This window comes from Gorilla gorilla, chromosome 12 (assembly GCF_029281585.2).
Source record: "Gorilla gorilla gorilla isolate KB3781 chromosome 12, NHGRI_mGorGor1-v2.1_pri, whole genome shotgun sequence".
NCBI classification, from domain to species: Eukaryota; Metazoa; Chordata; class Mammalia; order Primates; family Hominidae; genus Gorilla; species Gorilla gorilla.
This window is the reverse complement of record NC_073236.2, coordinates 96,445,897-96,473,664: the sequence shown is the minus strand read 5'-3', so window position 1 is coordinate 96,473,664 and position 27,768 is coordinate 96,445,897. Positions and strand designations below refer to the sequence as shown.

The window sequence follows — 27,768 nt, the reverse complement described above, 5'->3', positions numbered from 1 at the left end:
GGCCTCCCAAAGTGCTGGGATTACAGGTGTGAGCCACTGAGCCCAGCCAGGCAGTATCTTTATAAAGCAGTGGGGGAAACCCTGGGCAGCTGGGATCTTCAACCTCTGTGTCATCTCTGTTTCAATGTCTAAAAACCGAATCTCATAACAATCTAATAATAATAAGAGCACAGTACTATCATCTCCAGGTACCATTTCCTTATCCTTCCTACTCACTGCTGCTAGAGGACAGCATTACATTCAAAAGGAATTTCATTTGTTTGGCACAGTCAGAAATATGGCTCAGAAATCTGCTCTTAAAATTGTAATTAACGACAGGAAGAATTATCTGGGCTGTTCTGGATATAGTCCAGGCTGAGTGTAAGTATAGTCTGCTGGACTTGAGAGTTGGACACCCAGACCCATTTGTCTGGTCTGGGGCCTTAAGAAGGGATGATATCACCAGGAAGCCAGGGAATGAAGGCACTACCCCAAAGAAGGAGGAGATGGGGAGCAAGCATGCTGATGAGTGTAATGAAGGGAGACATTCCTTTGGGACTTCTTGACCTACACTGCCTGTGACTTGAGTATTAACTCTTTAAGTATTTCCCAAGCATATACAGGTTGAGCATCTCTAATCTGAAAATCTGAAATCCAAAATGCTCTAAGATCGGAAACTTTTTACGTGTTGAAATGGTGCCATAAGTGGAAAATTCCACACCTGACCTAATGCAGTCAACACACAGATGCAGTTTATTCAGTGTCCCCAAGGGAAAAATAAAATCACCTTCCGGTTATGTGTATAAGGTATGTATGAAACATAAATGAATTCTGTGTTTAGACTTGGGTTCCATCCCCAAGATACCTCATTATATATGCAAATATTAAAAAAAAAACCCAAACCTGAAATCCGAAACATGTTTGGTCCCAAGCATTTTGGATAAAGGATGCTTAACTGCATTAGGTACTTTGGGAGATACAGAGATGCAGAGCTCAGAAAGAAAAAGATCTGCTTCAAAGAGCTTTAAGACCAATGGGAGGACAAAGAACAAGTACACAACAATAACTATAAAAATCTAGCCGGGCGCAGTGGCTCACGCCTGTAATCCCAGCACTTTGGGAGGCGGAGGCGGGCAGATCACCTGAGGTCAGGAGTTTGAGACCAACCTGGCCAACATGGTGAAACCCCGTCTCTACTAAAAAAAATACAAAAATTAGCTGGGCGTGATGGTGGGCACCTGTAATCCCAGCTACTCAGGAGGCTGAGGGAGGAGAATCGCTTGAACCCAAGAGGTGGAGTTTGCAGTGAGCCAAGATAGGGCTGCTGCACTCCAGCCTGAGCAACAGAAGAGACTCTGTCTCAAAAACAACAACGACAACAAAAACCTATAAAAATCACAAAATGTTTAGTGTCCTAAAATTGTTACTAATAAAAGCTGAAATTTGGGCTGGGCACAGTGGCTCATGCCTGTAATCCCAGCAGTTTGGGAGGCCAAGGTGGGCAGATCACCCAAGGTCAGGAGCTTGAGACCAGCCTGACCAACATGGCGAAACCCCGTCTCTACTAAAAATACAAAAATTAGCCAGGTGTGGTGGTGCATGCCTGTAATCCCAGCTACTCAGGAGGCTGAAGCAGGAGAACTGCTTGAACCTGTGAGGCGGAGGTAGTGCCACTGCACTAAAGCCTGTACAAGAAGAGCAAAACTCTGTCTCAAGGCAAAAAAAAAAAAAAAAGCTGACATTTGTTGAGTATTTACACGTCATGTACTATTCTGTAATTATAAAATATTACATACCCATGATTTAATGCTACGAATAAAAATTACTTTTATTTATTTTTTTGAGACAGAATCTCTGTCACCCAGGCTGGAGTGCAGTGGCACCATCTCGGCTCACTGCAACCTCCGCCTCCCAGGTTCAAGCAATTCTCCTGCCTCAGCCTCCCAAAGTGTTGGGATTACAGGCGTGAGCCACCGTGCCAGGCCAAAAATTACTTTTAGAATTGACACTTGTTGATATTATTCTGAGCACCTAGACAAGATTTAACTCTTTAATGAGGTAGGCTCTATTATTATTATTATTCCCATTTTACAGATGAGGAAACAGAGAGGTTAAGTTACTTGCTCAAGGTCACTAAGGAAAAGGTAGGTAAAGAGAATACACACTAAAGCCATATGAAAGACCAAAATGAATGCGATGGCACTGATATTCTACTGGAAGAAATGGAAAAAGGGCTTTCAAGAGGCAACACAATTTAAGGTGGGCCCTGAGGCTGCACAGGTACCTTGCTGGGAGAGGAGAGGAAAGGGCAAACGTGTCAGGGAGAGTTAGGAGAGAACAGACACAGAGAGACCTTTAAATAAGTTTGCTGAATTAATGTGTCAACAGAGGAGCAGCAAGAGAGGTTAGACCTAGAGCCAAAAGGGAGGAAATTATCAAGTGACATTCATTTAGGCACTTTCTCCAAACTGCTGCTTGGAAAAAATATTCTGTTTGTGCAGCAACTCTGACTCAAGGAGATGCCCTGAAGGGCTTGTGAAACCACGGACTGCTGCCTCGACCTCACCCTAGAGTTTCTGATTCTGCAGGTCCTGGGATGGGGCTGATGATTTGCATTTTCAACAAGCTCACAGGTGAAGCTGCTGCTGCTGATCCAGGTATTTTAAAAACCACTGCCCTCAAGTAAAGGTAATGACTAATGATATTAAAACCACACATGCCTGAATCCCACTCTTGTAGATTCTGATTCAGTTGGTTTCAAGTTGGGCGCAGACAGCTGTAATCTTAAGAACTGGCAGATAATTCTGCTCTGCACCCCAGCTGAGAACCACACTCCTCAGGGCCAACTTTCACGCGGGTTGGCAGGGTTTATGGGTGGGTAGGGCACTGGAGTTTCACGCAGAGCACGTATGATTCCAGCGCAGGACTTCACAGCAGTGAAGAACTAGAAAATTCGCCATGCCCCAATTTCTCTTTCAAATAAAAACACCAAAGGAGAGAAAATAACCAAGAATTCAAAAGAACGAATACACACTATGAATGTTCCTGGCAGGCAGGCCAGCCAGCTGGCCAGACCTTCAGCAATGTAAACACTGGCTCGTTGTGTGCAGGTTCTGTTCTAGGTCTAGATGCAGAAGAGAATTAGACCTGGCTTTGCTCTCATGGAGCTCCAACTGGGTGGGGACCACAGGAACCATATTCCCCTATTCCATCTCAGTACCCAGAGAGAGAGGGTCTCTAGGTGGAACAGAAGGTTGGAGGCAGGAATGTCCAATACTTCAGCATAAGCTACTGCAGCAGCTAACAAAGAAATGCTGCTTTTCTCTTGCACAGTGGTTCTCAGCCCAGAAAGCACATTACATTAATCTGAGAGCTTTAGAAAAATACTCATGTCAGGGGACACTTGACCACATCTCTGGGGTGAAACCTGGCAGTCTAGTTTTAAAGTGACCTAGGTACAGCAGGGATTGACGGCTACTGTTTTAGTGGTACAGTCTGCTTCCCACCGCAGGTAGAGTTCGTCAAAGGGTTTTCACAATCGGGATTTTTCCCTGGTGCAACAACGTTTGTGTCCTGCCATAAAGAGTCTAGATGAACATGTGGTACTTATTTTCATTTCTATGAGTGCCCTTCGTTTGCAGGACACAAATAACTTAAGTTTGATCCAGTCTGAAGTTTAGCAGCCTTCTTCTTTAGCAGACTGTAATTTTTAAACCTTCTTTGCCTTTTTTTTTTTTACAAAGGAAAAGAGATGGTTTATCACAAGCTGATCTTGAACTCCTAGGCTCAAGTGATCCTCCCACATCTGCCTCCTGAGTACCTGGGACTACAGGTGCATGCCATCACACCCATCTGAAACCTTACCTTTTCTACTCGCAACCTCAACTTTGATTGATTTGGGTTTCTTCTTTGTTGGAAAGCCCAAATGTTTGAGTGAAAGAATCAAGTCCCTGCTTTAATGGCCCCATCGTACTTTTCCTAAGTTAGAGTGATTTTTTTCTAACTCTTCCGGGCTGGAGCTTTTTTCAGCCCTCCTTGTTTGGAAAGTCTTTGCACTTTCCCACCAGTGCAGTCATCTCAGCCACTCAAGTATGTGTGACTGATTCTTGCATCCAATTTGATTTCATTTTTGGAATTAACTTTTTTTTTTTTTTTCACTCTTTGGAGCAAGTATATTTCTGGCCTTCAAGGGAATGGCTGAATGGCTGGATTCACATGGAAGGACAATACCTCCTACTGTGCTATGTCCTGGTTTCCTGGAGAAGTAATTCCTAATGAAATGTCACAATGTGGCAGACTGGTATAAGTTGCCAGCTTTTTATTTTGCAAAGGATGTTAAAAATCTACTATCTATTATCACTTCATGAAAGAAAGTCTCTTATGCCCCAAAAGGGAAAAAATCATAGTGTCATCATAAAAGATAATTTAAAGAAATTTGTTTTTAAGAAAAAGATGTAGCCAGGTATCGTGGCGTGCACCTGTAGTTCCAGCTAGCTGGGAAGCTGAGGCAGGAGGATTGCTTGAGCCCAGGAGTTTGAAGCGACAGTGTGCTATAAGCACACCTGTGAATAGCCATTGCACTTCACCCTGGGCAACATAGTGAGACCCTATCTCTAAAAACTAAAAACTAAGAAACTAAAAAAAACTAAAAAAAAAAAAAAAAAAAAAAAAAAAAAAAAAGACAAATTTGCTATAGTATCATTTTGCTATAGCTTCCTTGTGCCATGGGCTGGTGAAATCACCAGGGAGCAGCACTAGTGAATTACAGCTTTGGAGAAGTTGATAAAAGCTTCTTGAGGCTAGTCTGTTTGGATGGCATAACTATTAGGAACCTCTGTTCTCAGGAAGAAACTGAAGGAACTTTGCAGAGTCCTTCATGGCACTGAGGAGTGTTTTGCGTAAAGGAGTATGGTGGCCCATTCACACAATTCCTTTGGTAATATCAGATGTGTTATCTTAGCAGTTTTTGGTTCTTTGGTAGGTTGGAGATTCCAGTGTAATGTCTGCAACCTGAACAGTCATTGTGAAAGTTAACTTTAGATATCAAAACTGCCACTCCCTAACTAACCAAGGGAGAGTGCTAATTTTGACAGGCTGCTGAAAGAGGATTTAACAGTAGCACAGACCTTGACCAGGGATGGCATCATACTTAGCACGTCCTGTTCTATTATTTAGGGCAGTCTGTCTCCTCCCTAGAGGAGAAGCATAACCCAAAAGGGAAGGCCTGTGGGCCATTCACCTTTGCTCTTCTGAGCTACTCATATAGGTTTGTTAAATTAAAAAAAAAAATCAATATAATTTTTAAAAGATGCATGTTAATCTAAATAGCTTTAACAAGGGCATTCTGAAAACAAAAATGGTAATATCATTACCACATAATTATGGATACAGTGAAGTTACATCATAACAGCATTTAATTTAGGTGAATTTAACTTTAGGTGGGGCCGGGGGTGGGGGAGGAATAATAATTAGAGAGGGAAGTTTCCCCTGGCATTCCAATCAGTGGTCAATGTCCCATGTAGGGTTGCTGTACTGTTACCTCAGACCGGCAGTTCTCAAACTTTAGCTGCTCACCCCAAGTTTCTAATTTCAGTAAGTCTGAGCAGGGCTCCCCAAAAGTTACATTTCCTAACAAATTCCCAGGTAATGCTGATGCTGCTGGGGCAGGGACCGCACTTTCAAGGCCTCCACCTCAGACCATCTGACATCATCCATGCTTTCCACAGTGTAAACATCTTGCCATGCTGAATGTGTGTAATTCTAGTGTTTAATGGTATTTGCTTTTGTACACCATGGCCCTTCATCATAAGTCAACCCCTTCATCTAGTGCTCAGAGAGTTCCTGCATATTATACAGTTCCTGGCCTTCACTCTTACGTCACTCATCAAGACAGCCTGATTGTCTTGTGCCTAAATAAAAAGGGCAAGAAAGAAAAAATGCAAGGCCCAGAGTGACAACATTTTCTCGGTCCCAGCAAAGATGACTATGGGGGAGGCAAAGCCCCGGTAATCACACACAGCTTGTTCTGTTTAGAAGCAGCAGTCAGTATCCATGAAGGCAGAAGGATCCTCCTCAGGACTGAAAAGACCAACCCAACAACAACAAAAAAATGGTTTCACTACTACAAAATGTCACTTATAAGTGCAAATGGCAGTGATACTGGTCGTGCCACCGTGGAAGGTCATCTGAGTCTCAGAAGGTTCCTCATTCTGTCTGAACTTGCACATGTTGTTCCCTCTGCCTCAAAGGAATGAATGAATGAACAAATAAGTGAATTTCTCCTTTGCAGACATAACTGTTCTAAAGTTTTCTCTATTCTCCCCTTTCTCTCCCAGTATCTCCAACCTCCTTAAAAAAGTAGGAGACGAAAAAATACAGAGCAGACTTCATTTTTTTTTTTTTTTTTTTTTTGAGATGGAGTCTCACTCTGTTGCCCAGGCTGGAGTGCAGTGGTGCAATCTTGGCTTACTGCAACCTCCGCCTTTCGGGTTCAAGTGATTCTGCTGCCTCAGCCTCCTGACTAGCTGGGATTACAGGCACCAGCCATCAAGCCTGGCTAATTTTTGTATTTTTAGTAGAGACAGGGTTTTGCCATGTTGGCCAGGCTGGTCTTGAACTCCTGACCTCAGGTGATCCACCCGCCTCGGCCTCCCAAAGTGCTGGGATTACAGGCATGAGCCACGGTGCCTGGCCTAGACTTCACTTTCAATGCATAGAGAGACAGCCTGCTTTTTCTATTTTAAAGAATTGTAGCATTGGTCAGAGCTCTGTAATCAGATCCAACAAAAGTTTTTATTTGAAATGGTGGATAAACTGGTTCTAAAAATAATCACAGATGATAATTTGTACCCTCTTAACGTCAATGTCCTGTTATGCAATTTCTCAGTTAAAAAAATTATATTTGTAGAGAAAAGGAAACCATAGGAACAACAACAACAACAACAACAAAATAAACTGACTTAATAAATCTTGGCTTCTCCTTATCAAAGGGAAATTCCACTCTTCTATTTAATCCTTGACCCTCCCAGTAAACTGTAATCCTGACCCCAGGGGCCCCTCCAGTTACAAACATGTTAAATGACCTGGTGGAGGGATTTGGAAACTAACTTTGTCTCACCCTGAACTAGTACTGGTTGTTTATTTCTTGCCTTGGTTTGTTTCTGGTTCTCTGAACCCCATCATCTCTGCTTACATAGGTGTGGCCCCCATCACACACACCCCTTGGAAAACATTCCTACTTTTCCTTGTCCCAGCATACTCTCAAAGGCATGTATTTCTCAAGTGTAGGATTCCCGATCGGCTGCTGAGGAAGGAGGATGTGCTTCCGAGGATACTCTAAAGACTATCCTGGCAGCCCATAAAATCAAAACACAGCCCCTATGGCTTGGGAGACAGCAGAGCCAGAAGAGCTCAAAGGATCTGGGTAGGCTAAAGATGAGCTCACCAGGCCCTGGGTGGGACCCACAGCTTTTACTATTGCCTCCACCCACCATCCCATCTCAGCCTTTGCCCAACACAGGAAGGAAGTCCAGAACTACTGTGGATAAACACATGACAACCCAAAGACACAAACATAGTTATTTCTAAGCATACACTACTTCTGGTTTCCTTTCCCCTTTTCTTTCTCCTTTCCTCTTTCCTTTCCTTTCCTTTCCATCCCTCCCTCCCTCCCTCCCTTCTCCCTCTCTCTCTCTCTCTCTCTCTCTCTCTTTCTTTTTTTGAGACAGGGTCTTACTCTTTTTACCACGCCAGAGTGCAGTGGTATGATCGCAGCTCACTGCAGCCTTCCCGGGCTCAGGAAGCAATGGAAATGAGTCTGGGAGGTGATTCTCCCAACTCAGCCTCAGTCCCAGGGAGCTGTGACTACAGGCACGAGCCCCCATGCCTGGCTAATTTTTTGTATTTTCTGTAGAGATGGGGTTTTGCCATGTTGCTCAGGCTAGTCTTGAACTCCTGGGCTCAAGCAATTTACCTGCCTTGGCCTCCCAAAGTGTTGGTACTACAGGTGTGAGGTACTGCGCTCGGCCTACTTCTGGTTCTTTCAGCGAATTGGTCTGAAGAACAGGATTGGGAATCAGAAATTTGTCCACCATGACCCTGTTTAATTTAAACTCTAACTCACAAAGGACCGGGGGCTTCTCTTCCACACTTAGTCCATGGGATACTGCAAAACCAACTTGGGAGTCAACTGCTAACTGGGAAGATTCCTTTACATAATGGGCTTACCTCTGTTGCCTCACCTGTAGTAAGAGAGGCTGGATAACCCATCTCAGTCCCTTGCTAGTGCTACAATTTAGTTCTGGGAATGCCCCTGGGGTTGAGGGTCTGTAGAGTCTAAGACTGAAGAGGTTCCTGGCACCAAATCATCAGTGATGTTGCAAGGTGCAGTATACAGCTGCTAGCAAAATCCAACAAAATCTGGTTGTACTAGGAGTGCTCCTATTTTAATGTGAAGTCCAGCCCCAACATGGAGAGAGGAGTTAGGTTAATTCTGCCAGGTAATCAATGGAAATGAGCCTGGGAATCAGGATCCAGCTGCTTCCACCCTGGATGTGATGGCCATTCATTTCTTTGTTCTTGCTATCAGTTTTATCTCTTGATAGCTGCTGTTCTCCCAATGTTGGCTTTTTCTTGTAATGTGACTATTCACAATTTTTATGACATTTATCCCAATCCTCTGAGGGTATTATGCCCACTTTACAGTTGAAGAACCAAGAGGCTTCAAGACAAGGTGATGGAAGTGATTTTTGCTTCTGTCTATGAAAGATTAACCATTGCAGGAACTGTCCTTCCACCGTAAACAATTAGAAAACTGAACAAAATGTATGAAATTATTGTTTTTAATCACTGGATATGAGCAATGCAAGACTCAACAGGAAGACAATAAGGGAAGCATTACAATTGCCTGAGCTTACTGCCAAGAGGCAACTTCTAAGCCCCAGTACAGAGAAGAGGAACCCAGAGCCCAGAGGTCTTGGCTCAGTTGAAAAGATGAGATATCAGAGTTTGGGAAGACTCAGGCAGCTGGAATTTGTGGGGCACAATACCGGAGAGAACAAATCTGTATAGTGAGAGAGCTCTGGAGATCTGTAGACCAAGGGACCCTGTGAAACTTTCAGCTGAAAACTGATTTGCACATGCATGGGGTGAAACTCTAAAAGGCTAGAAAAAGAACTGCAGAACTGCAAGAAAGCAGTGAGCTGGACAATTCCTGGAACTCATGTAGGCTCACAATAGTTATGTGTTCTCTCACCCAGAGTAGAGACCTTGTAACACATGGGACATCATGTAGGACCTCAGAAGGATCCTGTTAGAGGAGCTATATTTGCCCTAAACTAAAGGCTCCTCTTTGGATTGAACCCACCAGAACTAAGCTTAAAAGCAAGTCTTGGAAGAATCCAAACAATCCTAAGTAACTCAACTGTGTGCTAAAACAAAGTCCAACACTTTAAAGAATAAAACAAAATCCAATACCTGACAACATAAAATTAACATTGTCTGGCATCTAATAAAAAATTATAAGCACGCAAAGAAGTGGAAAAATATAACCCATAACCAGGAGAAAAAAAAATTTAAAAATATCCTAAAATGACAGCAATAATGAAATTAGAAACAAGAACATGAAAACAGTTACGTACACCTGCTACATATGGTCAAGAATCTAGAGGAAGACTCAACATGATAAAGGGAGATATAGAAGATATAAAAAGCACACAAATGAAACTTCTAGAGATGAACAATACAATATCTAAAATTAAAAAAAATTCACAAGATGAAAATAATAGCAGAGGCTGGGCATAGTGGCTCACATCTGTAATTCCAGCACTTTGGGAGGCCAAGGGAGGAGGATTGCTTAAGCCTAGGAGTTCAAGGCCACCTGGGCAACACAGTGAGACCCTGTATCATTTTTTTTAAAAGAGAACAGTAGTAGGTTATACGCTGCAAAAGAAAAAGTTTGTGAATTTAGAGTCACAAAAGTTAAAGCTATCAAAAGTAAAACAGATTAAAAAAAAAGAATGAGCATCAGCGACGTATGGGACAACTTCAAGTGACTTAATTTACATTTGAATGGAATCACAGAAAGAAAGGAAAAAGGGCAAGAGATGGAGGAAATATTTAAAGCAATAATGGTGTTGGGGGCTGGGCACGGTGGCTCACGTCTGTAATCCCAACACTTTGGGAGGCCAAGATAGGAGGAGTGCTTAAGCCCTGGAATTCAAAACCAACCTGGGCAACATAGTGAGACCTTGTCTTTACAAGAAATTTAAGAATTAGGGCATGGTGGCATGTGCCTGTAGTCCCAGTTACTCGGGAGGCTGGGGTTGGAGGATTTCCTAAGCCCAGGAGTTTCAGGCTGCATTGAGCCATGATTGCGCCATTGCACTCCAGCATGGGAGACAGTGCAAGACCCTGTCTCTAGAAACGAAGAAAGAAACAAACAAAAAATGGTGCTGAAACATTGGATACCCATAACAAAAAAAAAAAAAAAAAAAAAAAGAATGCCAACCATATCTCATGATACACATGAAAATTAACGTGAGATAGACTAGAGATCTAAATGCTAAATGCAAAACTACAAAACTTTAGAAGAAGTTTTGAGGGAGCATCTTTGTGACCTTGGAATAGGCAAGGATTTCTTCACTAGGGCATAAAAAGTCTAAAACACACAAAAAAATGGACAAATTTGACCTTATCAAAATTAAAAATGTCTGCTCTTCAAAAGACACTGTTAAGAAAATGAAAAGGCAAGCCACAGCCAGGTAAAAACTATGTGCAAAACATTTACCTGTATAAAGGGCTTGTATTTAGAAAAAACTCTTACAACCCAGTAAGACAAACAACTCGAATTTAAAAAGCAATGTATAAAAGATGTGAATAGGCACTTTACCAAAAAAGACATACATAGTCAAACATGACACATGAAAAGATGCTCAACATTATCAGCCATGCTTCTCATGAATGCAAGGTGGGAATGCAAAGTGGTAAACATTTTGGTAGTTTCTTGTAACATTAAACAATCCTTATCATATGATCCAGTAACCCCTTTCCTAGGTTTTCACCCAAGAGAAATGAAAACATATGACCGAACACTTCTATGTGAATGTTCAGAGCAGCATTATTCACGATCTCCAAAAAGTGGAAACGACCCTAATGACCATCAACTAGTAAATTAGTATAAACAAGCCATACACACAATGGAATACTACTCAGCAATAAAACGTCACAACTCACACCATATTGACAGAATGAAGGATAAAATTACAATATCATCTCAACAGGCACAGCAAGGTCATTTGCCAAAATTCAACATTCTTTTGTGGTAAAAGCACTCAACAAACTAGAAATGGAAAAAAACTTCTCCAACCTGACAAAAGGCATCTATAAAAAACCCACAGTTAACATCATACTTAATGGTAAAAGAGTGAATGCTTTAAGATCCCCTAGGATCAGGAATGAGACAAGATGTCTGCTCTTGCCACTTCTATTCAACACTGTATTGGAGGTTCTAGCCAGAGCAATTAGTCAAGAAAAAAGGAGTCCACAATAGAACCTATTAGAGCTAATAAGTTAGTTCAGTAATGTTGCAGGATAAAAGATCAATATACAAATATCAATTGTAGCTCTATACAGTAGCAATGAACAATCCAAAAATGAAATTAAGAAAATAATTCTAACAGTATCAAAAAGAATAGGAACAAATTATTTAATGAAAGATGTGCATGAAGTATATGTGCACTGAAAACTATAAAACACCCACTGAAATAAATTAAAGAGACCTAAATAAATGGAAAGACATCCAGTGTTTGTGGTTTAAAGACATCATATTGTTATGATGGCAGTACTCTTCAAATTGATCTACAGATTTTATGCAATCCCTATCAAGATTCCAGCTGGCTTTTTCTTTCCTCCCTCCCTCCCTCCCTCCCTCCCTTTTTCCCCCCCAAAACAAGCTGATCCTAAAATTCATATGAAAATGCAAGGAACCCAGAATAGGCAAAGCAATGTTGAAAAATGAAGAAAGAGGACTCACACATCCTGATTTCAAGTTACTATGAAGTAATGATAATCAAGACAGTGTGCTCCTGGCATAAGGACAGATACATAGATCAATGGAATACAATTAAGAATCGAGAAACAAACCCCTAATTTATGGTCAACTGACTTTTTGACAAGGGTGCCATGACAATTCAATGGGGAAAGGATAGTCTTTTTGAAATACAGTGCTAGGACAAATGGATAGTCACATATGCCAAAGGAATGAGGCTGAATCTGTACCTCATACCAGATATAAAAATTAACTCAACATGGATCATAAACTTATGAACTAAAACTGTAAAACTTCCAGAGGAAAACATGGGTGCAAATCTTTGTGACTTTGGATTACGCAATTATTTTAGACATGAAATCAAATGCACAAGCAATAAAAGAAAAAACAGATACAATGGACTTCAAAACTAAAAACTTTTGTCCATCAAAGGATATTATGAAGACAGTAAAAATCCACAGAAAGGGAGAAAATATTTGCAAACTGTGTGTCTTATAAGGGATTAATATCTTGGACATAAAAAGAACCCTTACAACTTGACAATAAAAAGAGAAATAACTCGGCTGGGCGCGGTGGCTCACGCCTGTAATCCCAGCACTTTGGGAGGCTGAGGCAGGCAGATCACCTGAGGTAGCGAGTTCGAGACCAGCCTGGTTAACATGGTGAAATCCTGTCTCTACTAAAAATACAAAATTAGCCAGGCGTGGTGGCACATGCCTGTAATCCCAGCTACTTGGTAGGCTGAGGCAGGAGAATCGCTTGAAACCGGGAGGCGGAGGTTGCAGTGAACCGAGATCGTGCCATTGCACTCCAGCTTGGGCAACAAGAGCGAAACTCTGTCTCAAAAAAAAAAAAAGTGACAACTCACTTAAAAATGCGCGAAGGATCTGAAGAGACCTTTCTTTGAAGATATATAAATGACCAACTAGCACTAGAAAAGATGCTCAAACTCATTAGTCATTAGGGAAATGCAAATCAAAAGCACAATTAGATCCCAGCACTAGGATGACTATTAATAAAACAGATGGACAGTAAGAGTTGGTAAGGATATTGAGAAACTGGAAACTTCACACACTGCTGGTAAAAATGTAAGATGGTTGCAGACTCTTTGGAAACAATTTAGCAATTCTTCAAAAAGTTAAACTTAGAGTTGGCATATGGCCCAGACATTCCACTTCTAGGTAAATACCCAAGAGAATTGAAAACACAGGTCCCAGCAAAAACTTGCCCATGAATGCTCACAGCAGCATTATTCATAACAACCCAAAAGTGAAAACAACCCAAATGTCCATCAAAGTGATGAATGGATAAACAAAATGTGATATCTATATACTGGAATATTATTCAGCCATAAAAAGAAAAAAATGACCAACATGGATGAACCCTGAAAACATGTTAAGTGAAAGAATCCACACATGAAAGGCCACAAAGGTATGATTCCATTTACATGAAATATCTTAAATAGGCTTTCAAAAACTACTTGCATAAAAATTTAACTGACATGGGCAACTACTTTCAGATTATCTGTGATGAGCAGCTGGAGCTGGGAAAGGCAGGAACAGAGAACACTGAAACCACAGATGTGGCCGGTCATGGTGACTCATGCCTGTAATCCCAGCACTTTGGGAGGCCGAGGCAGGAGGGCTGCTTAAGCCCAGAAGTTTGAGACCAGCCTAGGCAACAAAGGGAGACCTCTCTCTACAAAATAAAAAATTAAAAACAAAAACAGAAAAACCACTAGGTTGGCATAGTGGCATGCGCCTGTGGTCCCAGCTACTCAGGAGGCTGAGGCAGGAGGATCACTTGGGCCCATGAGGTTGAGGCTGCAGCGAGCCATGACTGTGCCACTGCACTCCAGCCTGGGTGACAAAGCTGCAAAAAAAAAAAAAAAAAAAAGAAATCACAGATGTTCTGAGATCCTAGTTGTTGACTAGAACAGTATTTCACTCCTGGGATGAAAATGTGGGTAGAAGGTTTCATGACACAGTTCTGCCACAGATACAACTCTCACATTATATGAGGCCTTTAACTTTGGTCACAGAAATGGATGGTGAATAAGGAGTCAGGAAAGCTCAACCTTTTCACTAACCAGCTGTGTAACCTTGGGTAAGTCACTTAAATTGCTATGATCTCTAAACTAAATTTCTAAACAGCACAAGGTTTGGAATTAACAGAGTAAACACCACGTTATCCTAGCAATCTAATAACATACCCTATATTATTCTGACTTCTGAAAGACAGCTAGGAATCATCTGTTATTTTAGAAGCTCACTGTTCCCTGGGAAAGATAATTTTGGCACAAGCAGCAGTTCAGATGACAGTTCCAGTGTTTTGGAGAAAACCAACTAATTTATTGACAACAAAGCCTGTTTTTTTTTTTTTCTCCTCCTTAAAATTTCATAGCTATAGGCCCAGAAATACAAAGTCCCCAGAAGACTCTAAAATATGTTCTCAATTCCTTTTTATTTCCCACCCAGAGCTGAGAAAACAGCACCAACTGTGTCATATTAAACACATCTGCATCCAACACTGATAAAGTGCATGACCGAGGAACAGATAAGAATTGTTTTCAATTTGTTAAAATGGAAATAGTTAAATTTAACCTAATTAGACTAAATAATCAAAGCAGGTGTTTGTAAGATGCCAATGTTTGTTTTCATTCTCTGTAACTGTTCAGCTATATTTCCCAGGAACTTAGGTAAAGGAAATTAATATGTCATAAAAATCACTGACCTATTTATTCATGTCACATATGTATTATTCATGTTTTAGGCAGTACAAATACAGGGCATTGTTGAACATTTCTCACAGATTTTACCATTTAAGCATCATCAACATCTAAGCTGGCCTGCAGAGGGGCTTATGTTACCTAACTTCCATTATATAAATACAAGCAGTAATAAATGAGAGCCTGTCTTCTAATCGTACACTGATCTACAGAGCGCACTGACTTGGCATTTAGACTATTTAGGGTTTCTGACTCCACTTGCACAAGCTGGTCACTTTTAAGACATTTAAAAGAAAAATAATAACAATAATAAAAGTTATATTCCAGTTAAAACAAAATGTTTATTGCACTTGGCAGAGTGATGAGATCTGAACTATAAATATCAACTAACAAAGAAACCACAAAATGTAGTCACCAGCAGCCTGGTATTAGGAAGTGTTTTGTGCAGTGGCCATAGGTCCACTTTCCAAGGGAAAAAGGGCAGGTGGCTGCCCAGGAGCAGTCAAGCGTGCTCTTTCTAATAACACGCTCCAGTCCTGGGTAGGCTCTCATATTATTCCACACACCCTCAGGATGGGAAACAGAAACACAAGCAAGAAAGGCCCCATAAAAGCCTGTGACGTGGAAGCTCCTGAAAAGGGGATCCCTTCTCTGAGGCCTGGGCATTCTGCAGCAGGGACAGAAGCCTGGGAAGTTGAGTCCACGAAGAGGGTTCTCGGACTCCCTTCTCTAAGCGAGTGACTGATGTTTCCTGACTCTGGCCCTGGTTGTGCTGTGGGGCCACAGTGAGGGCAGCTGGAGAGCTCAGGATCTGCCACCTTAGCACACATGGGATGTTAGGCACTTCTCGCTATGCCTCAGTTTCTGTGGTCTCATGAAGGAACATTAGTACTTTCTTCATTAATGCACATAAAATGCTTGGCAGTGCTTGGCATAGAGATAGTTGCTCAATAAATGTTGGCCACTATTATTATAACCCCCTACAAACAAGGAGGATGAGATTGAAAACAATGTTTCCTAAAAATGAGAGTATAATGGGCATCCTATCCATATTTCAGGGGTAGGAAAACAGCCTTCTGAGATCATTTATATGAAGGGTATGGATGGACAAATCCTTATCAGCCTAAAATATTTCTATCTATGATTGCTATGTCATTTCTTTAGGATTAATTAATCCTCTTCATGAGTCATATTTCAATATATTATACATACACGTAATTATAAAAGAACCAAGTTGCATAAAATTTATAAAATGGAGACTAGGAAAGGAAAAACCCGCTCATAAAACCCAACAAGAGAGCTTAAAATGAAAGTCTGAAAGTGCAGGTAGGTATTTGTTTAAATACTTGGTAAAAGAAAATGTTCAATTCAGTAGTTGTGACAGACACAATTTTAAGGGGTGTGGGCATAAGAGAAACAGAAAGTCCATCTCTCAAAGGGGTAAATATTTAGTCAAGTCTTAGATAGTATTTCTGTAAACAGAAATTTCAATGGAAAATTTCCAACCTGAGAGCAAATAATTTAAGATGGGTTTAATATAAGAATTAAAGCTCTCGTCTCCATGTCGCTGCCCAGCCTGAAACCCAGCCCTCTGAGTACTTGTGGCAGTTCGGCTTTTTCTTTCTTGTTCCCTCAACTACAACTGGACACTATAATTTTCTTTCCATTCCAGCAGGGAACTGATATATACTAACGATGACAGCTGGATTCAGAAGAGGAAAAAGAACACAGGGGACAGAGAGTCCTTGTGGGTTTAAAACTCAAAACAAAACCCCCCAGATCTGAAAATTTTAAAACCTAGTTAATGGCTGAGGAAACCTCAAATGATTGGGAAGCACTAAGATAAAACTTTGAATTACATAAAACACATCATTATCTTAAGCTTTTCTAATAATCTTCTCTGCCTTTCTCCTTCACTGTTTTTCTCCTTGTTTATGCCCCTAGCCCTTCAACGTGGTTCTAAGACATGTCAGAGGTAGGAACAGCCTTCCAAGGTCATTTACAGAATAGGATTGGAGCGGGGATGAGCAGATGCTCCTCCATCCAAAAAAGTTTCCCTGGAATTGTTATTACTTCATTTCCTTTGGAATAATCAATCCCTTTCAAGATTCATATTTAAATACATTTAATTTAAACATATGTATATACACATAATGAAACAGAATTATGTTTCATAAAATTAGTAAAATAGAAAATAAGAGAAGGAATCTCCCCTGTAATCCCACCATTCTAAAATAATTCCTTTTACCATAGCGCTGCCTTTCATTCTAGTCTGGTCTTCCATTCCCCACTCCCTACCTCCCAAACCCCTAATATTGATTATCAAAATGGCTGGGCAAAAGCAAAGTGAATGAATCTCCAGTTACATTCTTTTTTTTCTTTTTTTTTCTTTTTTTAGAGACAGGATCTTGCTCTGTCACCCAGGTTGGACTGCAATGGTGTGATCACAGATCACTGCAGCCTTGAACTCCTGGGTTGAAGGGATCCTCCTGCCTCAGCATCCTGAGTAGCTGGGACTCTACAGGCACATAACACCATGTCCAGCTAATTAAAAAAAAAAATTCTGTAAAGATGGAGTCTTGCTATGTTGTCCAGGCTTATCTCGAACTCCTGGCCTCAGGCAATCCTCCTGCTTTGTCCTCCCAAAGTGCTGGGATTATAGGCGTGAGCCACTGCATCCAGCCAGTTACATTATTTTGGAGTGACACTAGGAACTTGGTTCCATAAGGGTCCTAAAAATCCTGTAAGGATGAGGGCAGAGAAAGAAATGTCACATTGTCTTAAAAACCACACAGTCCTACTCTCTGTCTTAGATCGTCCAATGAACTCCTTTGTCTACAGGGTCAAATTGAGGCTCCTTGGACTTTGGCCTATGAATGAGGCCTTCCATGACTGAGTTTCTGCCTCCTCAGCCTCACCAGTCACACCTGCCTGGCCTTGAACCCAACACCCCAGTTGCCGTATCCCTAGTGCTCTGAAGGCTGTGCTGATTTGTGCCCTTACAGCTTTGGCCATGCTTCTACCTCTGTCTGTAATACCTACCTCCACCTTGCCCATCCTGGTGAATCCCTACCCACTGTCAAAACTCTGTTCAACCACTTCCTCTTCAAGGAAGTCTTTCCTGTCCTCTCAAGTAGAAATGATCTTTCTTTAGTGCCTCAAATGTGTCCCATACATACTTCCTTTAATACAGCATCTGAAAAATCCTTCATTGCACCTACTTATAAGACCAAGGCATATTCATCTCTATCTCCAGATACAAGTGCTCAATATATCTCTGAGGCTAGCAGGTCTGATGAATGAAAAAATAAATAAACAAGAAAAAAAAATGATCTTTTTCTGGATCAGTCAGAGGGACGGGGCAACCCTAATCAAGTGGACTCCTGACATTCTAAGCCAGGTATGTTATACTGCAGTGTTTTCCTAGGAAAGCAGGCATTTCTTCTTTCCTGAAGATGTTTAAAAATATGAGAACAGTGAAGGTGAGGAGGTGAACACAATGCTGCACGGCTGGAGGAGACTGGATTAGATGCATAGCTTCCAGCGAATAATAATGATAATAGGCTGGGCGCGGTGGCTCACGTCTGTAATCCCAGCACTTAGGGAGGCCGAGGCGGGTGGATCACCTGAGGTTGGGAGTTGGAGACCAGCCTGACCAACAAGGAGAAACCCCGTCTCCACTAAAAATACAAAATTAGCCAGGCGTGGTGGCGCATGCCTGTAATCCCAGCTACTCGGGAGGCTGAGGCAGAAGAGTTGCTTGAACCCGGGACACGGAAGTTTTGGTAAGCCGAGATTGTGCCAATGTACTCCAGCTTGCGCAACAAGAGTGAAACTCCATGTCAACAAAAAAATATTAATAATAGTTAATATTATTGAGCATTTATTCTGTGCCATGCAAAGCACATTCTTCACAGAGAGCTTCACATGTATAAGCTGAAAACCACTCTAAGATATAGATCTTACTGTCCCCTTTTACAATGGAAACAACGTGTCTCAAAGCAGCTAAATAACTTGCCTAAGGTCACAAAGTTAGTAAATGGCAGATCTAGGATTCAAACCCAGAGGTTTGGCTTCAGTCTATGTGGTATACTTCCTACTCTGGGCTCTGTGAGCTAATAATGGAGGCAGATATATATTTACATACACACATAAACACCTTGCTTGAATTCAGAAAATGAATTCACATCTATTTGATACATGAGTTTAAATAAAATCTGTATTTTGATAACAGCTGTTACTATTCTAAAAACTGAGGAGAACTGCATTTCAATCAAACAGTTAATAAATCCATTTAATGAGGGCCTACTATGTGCTTAGACGACAAAGAATCTAAGACATGGTCCATTCTTTCAAGGAGCTTATATGCTAAAACTATAATATCATCACATTATTTTGAAAGCATATTGAAATCTACACATCCAAATAAGTGATCACCTTATCTGGTGATATATTTATCTATTGCTCAACCTGTTTTGGGGAACAATTTATAAAACACACAAGAATAGACTTCACTACATTAAGCACAGTTTATTTTTATCCCCAACAGTGCTTTCCATCTTAATTGCCATTTTATTTGGTATTTGGTTATTTCTAAAAATCTATTCCATCCTCAAAGAAAGAAAATATGCTCCTACTGTTTGTGTGGATGTATTATATGAACATGAACATTCATACATATACATAAATACAAACACATCTAGCGATTTTATGAGGGCAATTCCCTGAGGACTGAATAAAATTTGTGCTGTCTGATAAAAATGAGTCATATATATGTAATTTAAAATGTAAACAGCCACATTCTTCATCATTAATAATGTTACTGTAATGTACCTTTTGGGTTATGATGTCATTTACAATTCTTCCTATCTCTCCATTTGACAAAGTTAAACACATATATTTCAACGGCAGTTTTACTTTGTTATTTTTCCCATTCTAGTTGCCATATTTTATTTTATTTTATTTTATTTTATTTTATTTTTTTTGAGACAGGGTATCGCTCTGTCACCCAGGCTGGAAAGCAATGGCATGATCATAGCTCACTGCCGCCTCGAACTCCTGGGTAGAAGTAATCCTCCTGTCTCAGCCTCCCAAGTACCTAGGCCTACAGATGTGTGCTACCACATATGGCTAATTAATTTTTTTTTTTTTAGAGATGAGGCCTCACTATGCTGCCAGGCTGGTCTCAAACTTCTGGCCTCAAGCAATCCTCCTGCCTCAACCTCCTAAAGTGCTGAATTATGGGCTTGAGCCACCACATCTGACCTTAGTTGCCACATTTTAAAAAGTAAAAGAAACAGGTAAAATTAATTTTGATAATACATTTTAAATTTAATCCAATATGTCAAAAACATCATTCCAACACATACATAATTAATACAAAATTATTGAGAAATTTTATTTTTAACTCATACTAAGTCTTTGACATCTAGTATGTATTTTACACTAACAAAACATTTCATTTTGGACCAACCACATCTCAAGCGCTCAGGATCCACATATGACTAGTGGCTGCAGTATTGGATAGTGCAGGACAAAATTTTTAGAGCTATGGTTGTCATACTAGAATAAAAGCATCCTGTCCTCACATCTTACTCTGTAGAGTAACACCTTTAAGAGTAATATATAGATGCAAGTGAAATACTGTTAAGTTATTAAACACAGCTTGTTTTCACAAGCTGTGATCTGTTTAATTAGGGTATAAACTCTAAATAATGTTAACAGCTTGGAGAAATGGATGGTTCAAAAAAGCTAAAGTCATCTTCAAGGAACCCAGCTCATCAGTAAAGGATGGGTAGTTGGGGAAGAAAGAAGGTATTTTACAACATATAAGGATTAACCATTCTAGACAAAGAATAATGGCACTGAGCCAAGAAAAACTCAATTCAAATAAACTAATGATTATAGTCAACCATAAACTGTCAGAATCCCAGTGAGTAGATTTGTAAGCAATGAACAAATCTCTTATGGCCAAAGCCCTTTAGATACATAGGCAGGGAAGTATTACAAAGCTATATGGAATTTGGAACCGAAATACAGAAATGGTGGAAATCTAAAGCAATTTACTTGGTAACACTGGATTCATAGTCTCTTTTTAAACTTTAGACTCCAGTTGACTTAAGGGTAAGCTAAAGTAGATGCAACTCTGTGGTCCCTTACAGCCACGGTGACCAGTAATTTATTACGCAAACCTGGTCACTTTCAAGAGTAAAACGGCGCACTATTAATAATTATGCTGGGATAAGAGGCATAAACTGGGATTGCTTTATAGCTATAAAACCATATGATTTTACACTACAAAGAGGATACAACAGCTACTCCTATCCAGGGATGTGGACTTGATGAGAGTCTAGCATGTTCTAGAGAGTCTAGATGTGTACCTCTGCATGGCCACAGGGGTTTTGTGGGCTAATATACATCGATCTGGGTGAGACGGTTTTGCATGCTCCCACCTCCCCCACCTCCCTCCTGCAAAGCATTTTAAATTGGTTTGAATTTGGGAACAGGGTTCCATATGAACAGAGCTGAACATTGACAGCCTGAATGTATTTACCGAAGACAACAAATCATTGACAGACTAAATGTAACAGAGGAAAGGCCTGGTCTGCTTGCACTCAGAATCTGACTTTGTAATTGTAGCCTCCTTTAGACAGGCCTAATCAATTAGAAGAGGCTGATTTTAACCAGTTGCAGACTCATTACCCTGCATTCCAGTTTGTGTTGATGAAAATCAGTTTCAGTCCGTGGCCTGGAATTCATGTACAGCACTTCCTGTAGCCTCTTATATAAACACATCAAAAAAATTTTATTTGGAGTTGCCATTTTCCCTTAAAAAAGAAAAACCACTTTGCAAATCATGATTAAAATAGAGCAACTGTATGTGGATCTGGGGTCCATCCCCAGAAACATACATGACCAAGAAACATGTGGAAAGTCAGAGTCTGAGGCAGCAACTCATAAGTGCATTGGTGTAGGGGTCGATTTGAGAAGAGAGTCTCAAATACCCAGCATCAAATGAGCCCAGCTCAGTTATCTCCACAGAATGGAACAGAATGAACTCACAGCTATTCAAAATAATGACCTTTCAAAGAAAATACGTAAAATAGAAAAAAGCCGGGGTCGTAGATGCAGAGAGGGTATCTGAGGAGAGTTCACTCTTCCCTGAATGACCAACTAGAAAATAAACGGCAAACTTCCAAATAAACAAGAACAAGTTTCCCTGACAAACTTCTATGAGGGAACTCTATGACACTGTTTAATTTTGATGTGTGGTTAGTCTTACAAAAGTAGAAGGTGGAGCAGTGTGTGGCAGAGCCACTCAAAACGCCATCCACATTTCAAAGATGTGTAACCATTCCAAAATATAGTATAACTATGAATCATACCTGGCTGGTTGTCCTTTGCAGATTTGTTGAGGCAGCAAGTCAATAGGAAGAGAATATCAATACATACAGCTCTGGTCACCAAACATGGATTTTGCCTAGAAAGGTAAAGAACAGAATATAAATTGAGATTTTCTCTCCCTTAGGTCTGGGTCTCAGGAAGGAGAACATGGGTATTTTCTACGGTATATGATGGGGCTTAAGCAGCTATGGCAAATATTAAGAAATGATGTACAATCATTGATGGCAAGAAAATAAGCAACTAATGTGAGCAAATGAAATCCTTGACCATATGATGGAGGCCAAGGCTATGTGTAGACAAAATAGATAACAACTCTATGCTCTGGCTTCAAATAAAATAAAATGAAAACAAACACCAAGATCCTATCCTAGTTAGTTGAAAATAAGATGGGACAGAAGGGGTGGGGAGATGGTACTCTATTATTCTACATTTTCAAGTATAGAAATTTGGGGAAAAAAAATCAGTCATGAAAATCAGATTTAGTATTGTGGAGAAGGAAAATTACACTCACATATGAAAAGCTGTATCTGTGGACTTGAAATAACCAGCTGAACAATAGACACATGGCAACATTAACAAACACTGGAGATGACGTTTTCCCCAATAAATGGATTTTTTTCTTCATTCAATATATGGAGCAGCTCTTTGAACAACATAGTAGAAATAGTAAGTGGGCTCAGATTTGGGTATCTATATACAAAAGGAAGAAGAAAGACTTTCTTTTTAAGAACAGCACTGAAGGGCCTTGACTCTTGAGTGTCTTTGGCCATGAAAAGGCCAAAACGTCTTTGGTGTACTAATAATACAATGTGAGTAGTAGAGACAGTAGGGACAGACCTACAATTGAGTCCTGGCTTTCCCACTTACAATCTCTGTGACCTGAATCAGATTCCTGACTTGTAAAATGGGAACTGTATTATCACCTCTGCTATGGTTTGACTGCCCCTGCTAAAATTCATGTTGAAATCTAATGCTATTGTAACACTGTTAAGAGGCAGAGCCTTTAAGAGGTGATTGGGTCATGAGGGTACTGTCCTCATGAATGAATGAATGTTGTTATCTTGGGATTGGGCTAGTGATTTGGAGACTGAGTTTGTTATAAAGATGAGTTTGGCTTGATTTCCTCTCTGTCTTGCGTGCTCTTTTCTGCCTTCAGCCTTCCACCATGGGATGACCCTCACCAGATGCCAGTGCCATCTGTTACAATAAATACAATACATACATTCTGTTACAGCAACAGAAAATGGACTAAGACAGCCTTACTGTGAGTCACTGTGAGTGTTCAATGTGGCACAGTAAACTTAAAATGCCCACCTCAGTGCCTGGCCATGGCAGATGTTCCAGAACTGTCCATTCCTTGCCCTTCTCTACTTCCAACATGGGATTAGGGGATGGCATTGATATTGGCACAAGTGTTCTGGCTAGTGAGTTTCCATGTGGCTTAATCCTGAAATCCATCCTTCTCATTTCCTATAAACTAAGTTTTACAATTTCCTTAAAGTTTATTCACACCTCTATCCTGAATTGCCTATATCTGGAGCTGGTGTATGTCTAACATGAAAAATATGTATCAGATACTTTTTTTTTTTGAGACAGAGTCTCGCTCTGTCCCCTAGGCTGGAGTGCGGTGGTATGATCTTGGCTTACTGCAACCTCCACCTCCTGAGTTCGTGATTATCCTGCCTCAGCCTCCCAAGTAGCTGGGATTACAGGGGGTAAGACTGAAAAACAAGAGGCTGGTTAAGAGTGTGCTGGTGGTCCAGGCATGGTGGCTCACGTCTGTAATCCCAGCACTTTGGGAGGCTGAGGCGGGTGGATCACCTGAGGTCAGGAGTTCGAGATCAGCATGGCCAACATGGTGAAACCCCATCTCTACTAAAAATGCAAAAATGAGCCGGGCATGGTGGCGGGCGCCTGTAGTCCCAGCTACTCAGGAAACTGAGGCAGGAAAATCACTTGAACCTGGAAGGCAGAGGTTGCAGTGAGCTGAGATCATGCCACTGCATGCCAGCCTGGGTGACAGAGTGAGACTCTGTCTCAAAAATAAATAAATAAATAGGTAACACATGCAAAAATAACTGAAAAAGCACAAAAGGACATGCAATGAAAATGAAATCCCTTTTCCACAACCCTACCCCCTGCCCATATACTGTTCCCGAGGCAACCGCTATTACTACTTTCTAGTATATCCTTCCAAGCACATTCTATTCTTTTTTTTTTTTTTTTTTTTTTGAGACGGAGTCTCGCTCTGTCACCCAGGCTGGAGTGCAGTGGTGCGATCTTGGCTCACTGCAAGCCCCACCTGCTGGGTTCATGCCATTCTCCTGCCTCAGCCTCCGGAGTAGCTGGGACTACAGGCGCCCGCCACCACGCCCGGCTAATTTTTAGTATTTTTAGTAGAGACGGGGTTTCACCGTGTTAGCCAGGATGGTCTCGATCTCCTGACCTCGTGATCCACCCGCCTCAGCCTCCCAAAGTGCTGGGATTACAGGCGTGAGCCACCGCGCCAGGCTCTATTCTTCTATAAGCATCTATCTACTACCCACTTATTTATATAAATGGTGGCTTACTATATACTCGGTTCTGATCATCACTCCTTTTCACTAATATGTTTTGGATACCATTCTATTAAGAACATAGAGATTTGCCTCATTTTCTTTTCTTTCTTTTTTGTTTTGTTTTGTTTTGAGACAGGGTCTTTCTCTGTTGCTCAGGCTGAAGTGCAGTGGCGTGATCATGGCTCACTGTAGCCTCAACCTCCTGGGCTCAAGCGATCATCCCACCTCAGCCTCCCAAATACCTGGGACTACAGGTGCATGCTACCACATCCAGCTAATTTTTAAAATTATTTTTGTAGAGATGGGGTCTTGTTATATTGTCTAGCCTGCGGTTCTACTTTTTAACCCTGCCCCTATCTTTTGTCTCTAGTTTACCCTGGGACTCTCAATCGTAACTTTCTGCTGTTACTCTTCCATCCACTATGGAAAGCCCACAGTCTATGAAAACTTTAATGATATCATTCCCAATGGTAAAATTTCTACTAGTTGAGACTTCCCCCTGCTAAAGCAAGAGCCATTCAGGGAGGAAAGCCAGTGGCCTGAGAAAGCAGATAGGATGTCTCCTGTGCATCCAGCCTTGAGCTAGGTGCAGGGAGGACATGCACAGGAGACAGCTACTGACCTGAGAATTTTGACTAGTTTTGGAGACAAAAACAAAGACAAACTTCAGAATAGGATGTAAGGAGTTAACCCAAAAAACCAACCAACCAACCAACCAACCCACCAACCCACCAGGGTGGACTGGAGAAATGAAGTTATACTTCCAACCGGGCCATGTAAGATGGGAAGAATTTAGAGACAAAGTTGATAAGGAAGGGCATTTGGAAAGAGGGTAAGAGATGTGAGAGGGAATTCATTTGGCTTCTCCAGTTCCAAGGAGCGGCAGCTTGGGAAGATAAGAGAATGCGTTGATAAGGTGGAAACAAGAGGAAGGCTGGTCAGGCTTTTAAGTGATGGGATACTTCATGCTAACTGGGTGTTCCTTAGTGTAATAATTGACTGCCTGCTCCCATGTGGCCTCACAGAGTCATAGCTTCTTGCCCCAAATGTTTTTCTGGTTTTCTGTGGAGCCATACAGAACCATAAAGAGAAGTTGTTGAGAAACCGGTTTGACTTTCAAGTCTGATGAGGAGCCTGGTTTCCATGAGATTTTCAGCTAAGTTAGCATATTTTTTAAAATTTCAAAATGAACAGAGGGAAGGTTGACGATCTTTAGAGCCTTCTGCCAAGCTGAAGTGTTCTGCATCTTCCCTAGACCCGGGACAGGCTGGTGACCTTACTGGCCTCCTGGGACACTTCAGGAATCACTGACTGCTCCCACAACTGTGAGGCTTGGGGCCAAGTGTGATGTAGTCAACAAGATCATGGGAGGCTCCCTCAAACGCTGCTGCTTTGGATTCCAGGAAACAGAAGATTTGGGGCCACAAAGGAGTCCATCCATGGCTTCTCCTTTGAGATGACTCTGAGTGAAATTCCGGCCCGGAGCCCACTGTTCATGACTCCACCCTTGAGGACAGCCAAGGCCTTATAACATCCCTGTCTGGAGTCACAGAGTTGGGCTTCACTCTGAACTGGCTTCTAAGTCAGGAAAATAATTTTTTTCATTCTTTTTCTCTTGCTATTACTTGGTGTTTGTTCTGACTTGGAAACGGTGCACTGTAAGTTCAGGGTGAGCCAGAGGTTTGTTCTCAGTCTGTCAAGCCACTTTGATGATGGGAACAAAATCCCGAAGAGCAGCACGCCAGCTGGACAGGAAACTAAGCCACAGGGTTTTGGTGGGCTTGGGGAATTTTTCTACCCCCAAATGGAAAAATCCTGGCATGGAGCACAGCATAATGAAGATTTACAGTGCTCAAAAAAAATCAGAAGTGATCAGCATGTAGCAGATGCACTGAAAAACAGCATTACTAGTTTATTTCGAAGGAGGAGAAGGAATCCAGCACTATGCGGACGAAGTTGACATACAGAAGATGAAATGAAGGCCCTGTTAAGAATTCTGTTTTCTTCCACTCTTTTTTACCATTTGTCCTTTTAAATATCCACTTAAGAACTTGATTAATATGTTTTTGCCTTGGGAAATCTCTGAACTTCTTTAAATCTCCTGCCCTCTCTCCTGGAAGTTGGGAGAGGCAGAAGGCAGGCAGAGGGCAGGGCTTCCCAGACACGTCCACAAAAGCCCCAGTGTCTAGAGGACAGCAGAAGTCTTGGGGAAGTCTGTGATAAATTATTCACTTTTCCTGTCCCTTCCGGAATCCCAGTGGCTGCAGGTTTTTTTTTTTTTTTTTGGTTTTGTTTTGTTTTTAACTGAGGCCTATTCATTCAGAAAACATTTATTAAGAGGCTACTGAGAGCCAGGAATAGTGGTGGGTTTGGAAATAGGAAGATGAAGTGATTCAGTGACACAGTCACTGCCCTCAAGGAACTTAGAGTCCTGAATAGTGTTTTTCCAAATGTATGTTAGGTTATGAAATCAACTAGTGGGTAGTGACCAGCAATAAAGGAAGGAAAGAAAGAAGGAAGAAGAAAGGAAGGAAGGGAAGGAGGGAGGAAGGGAAGAGGAGAGAGATGGGGGCAGAAGAGGAAGGGAGAAAAGGAGCTAGGAGGAAGACAGAGGGAGAAAGGAGGAAAATACAATCAGAGTGTATCAAAGTAGTGTAGTAAGGACAGAGGTCAGGAGATTTAAAGAAGTTCAGAGATTTCCCAAGGGACTGTTTCACTAAGGTTTTTGTTATGTATCAGCTTTCCATTAAGTCCTTGCTAAGAATAATTTTTAATAAGTTATCTTTAAGATTTAAATAACCATTAAAATGCAACAAGTTTAAGTAAAATAATTGACTGGCCTAGCTTTTTTCTTTTTCTTTTCCAGGTAATAAGCTACCCTACATTATACTGAATGGCATCAATAGGGTTATGCTTTGTATCCAAAATGACAGTGGGTATGTTGAAAGCACACATTCCTGAAATTAAATATGCTCTATCTTGAGCAAATTCCCTCTCTGTTGCATTTTTGGCAATTTATATCTTACGCAGCTACTAAAATTTCCGACTGTGCA

General features: G+C 41.1%; 1 protein-coding gene across 15 annotated transcripts in view; it reads right to left on the bottom strand.

Moving 5' to 3' along the window:
- The window catches only part of THADA (THADA armadillo repeat containing), a 368,672-nt gene that overhangs the window by 65,552 nt on the left and 275,352 nt on the right, over window positions 1-27,768 (bottom strand). For all 15 annotated transcript variants that reach the window (XM_055377797.2, XM_004029147.5, XM_055377798.2 and 12 more), the window contains one exon: window positions 22,139-22,233. In XM_055377797.2, coding sequence (XP_055233772.1) covers window positions 22,139-22,233 — 95 coding nt within the window. The remainder of the gene's footprint in view (window positions 1-22,138; window positions 22,234-27,768) is intronic.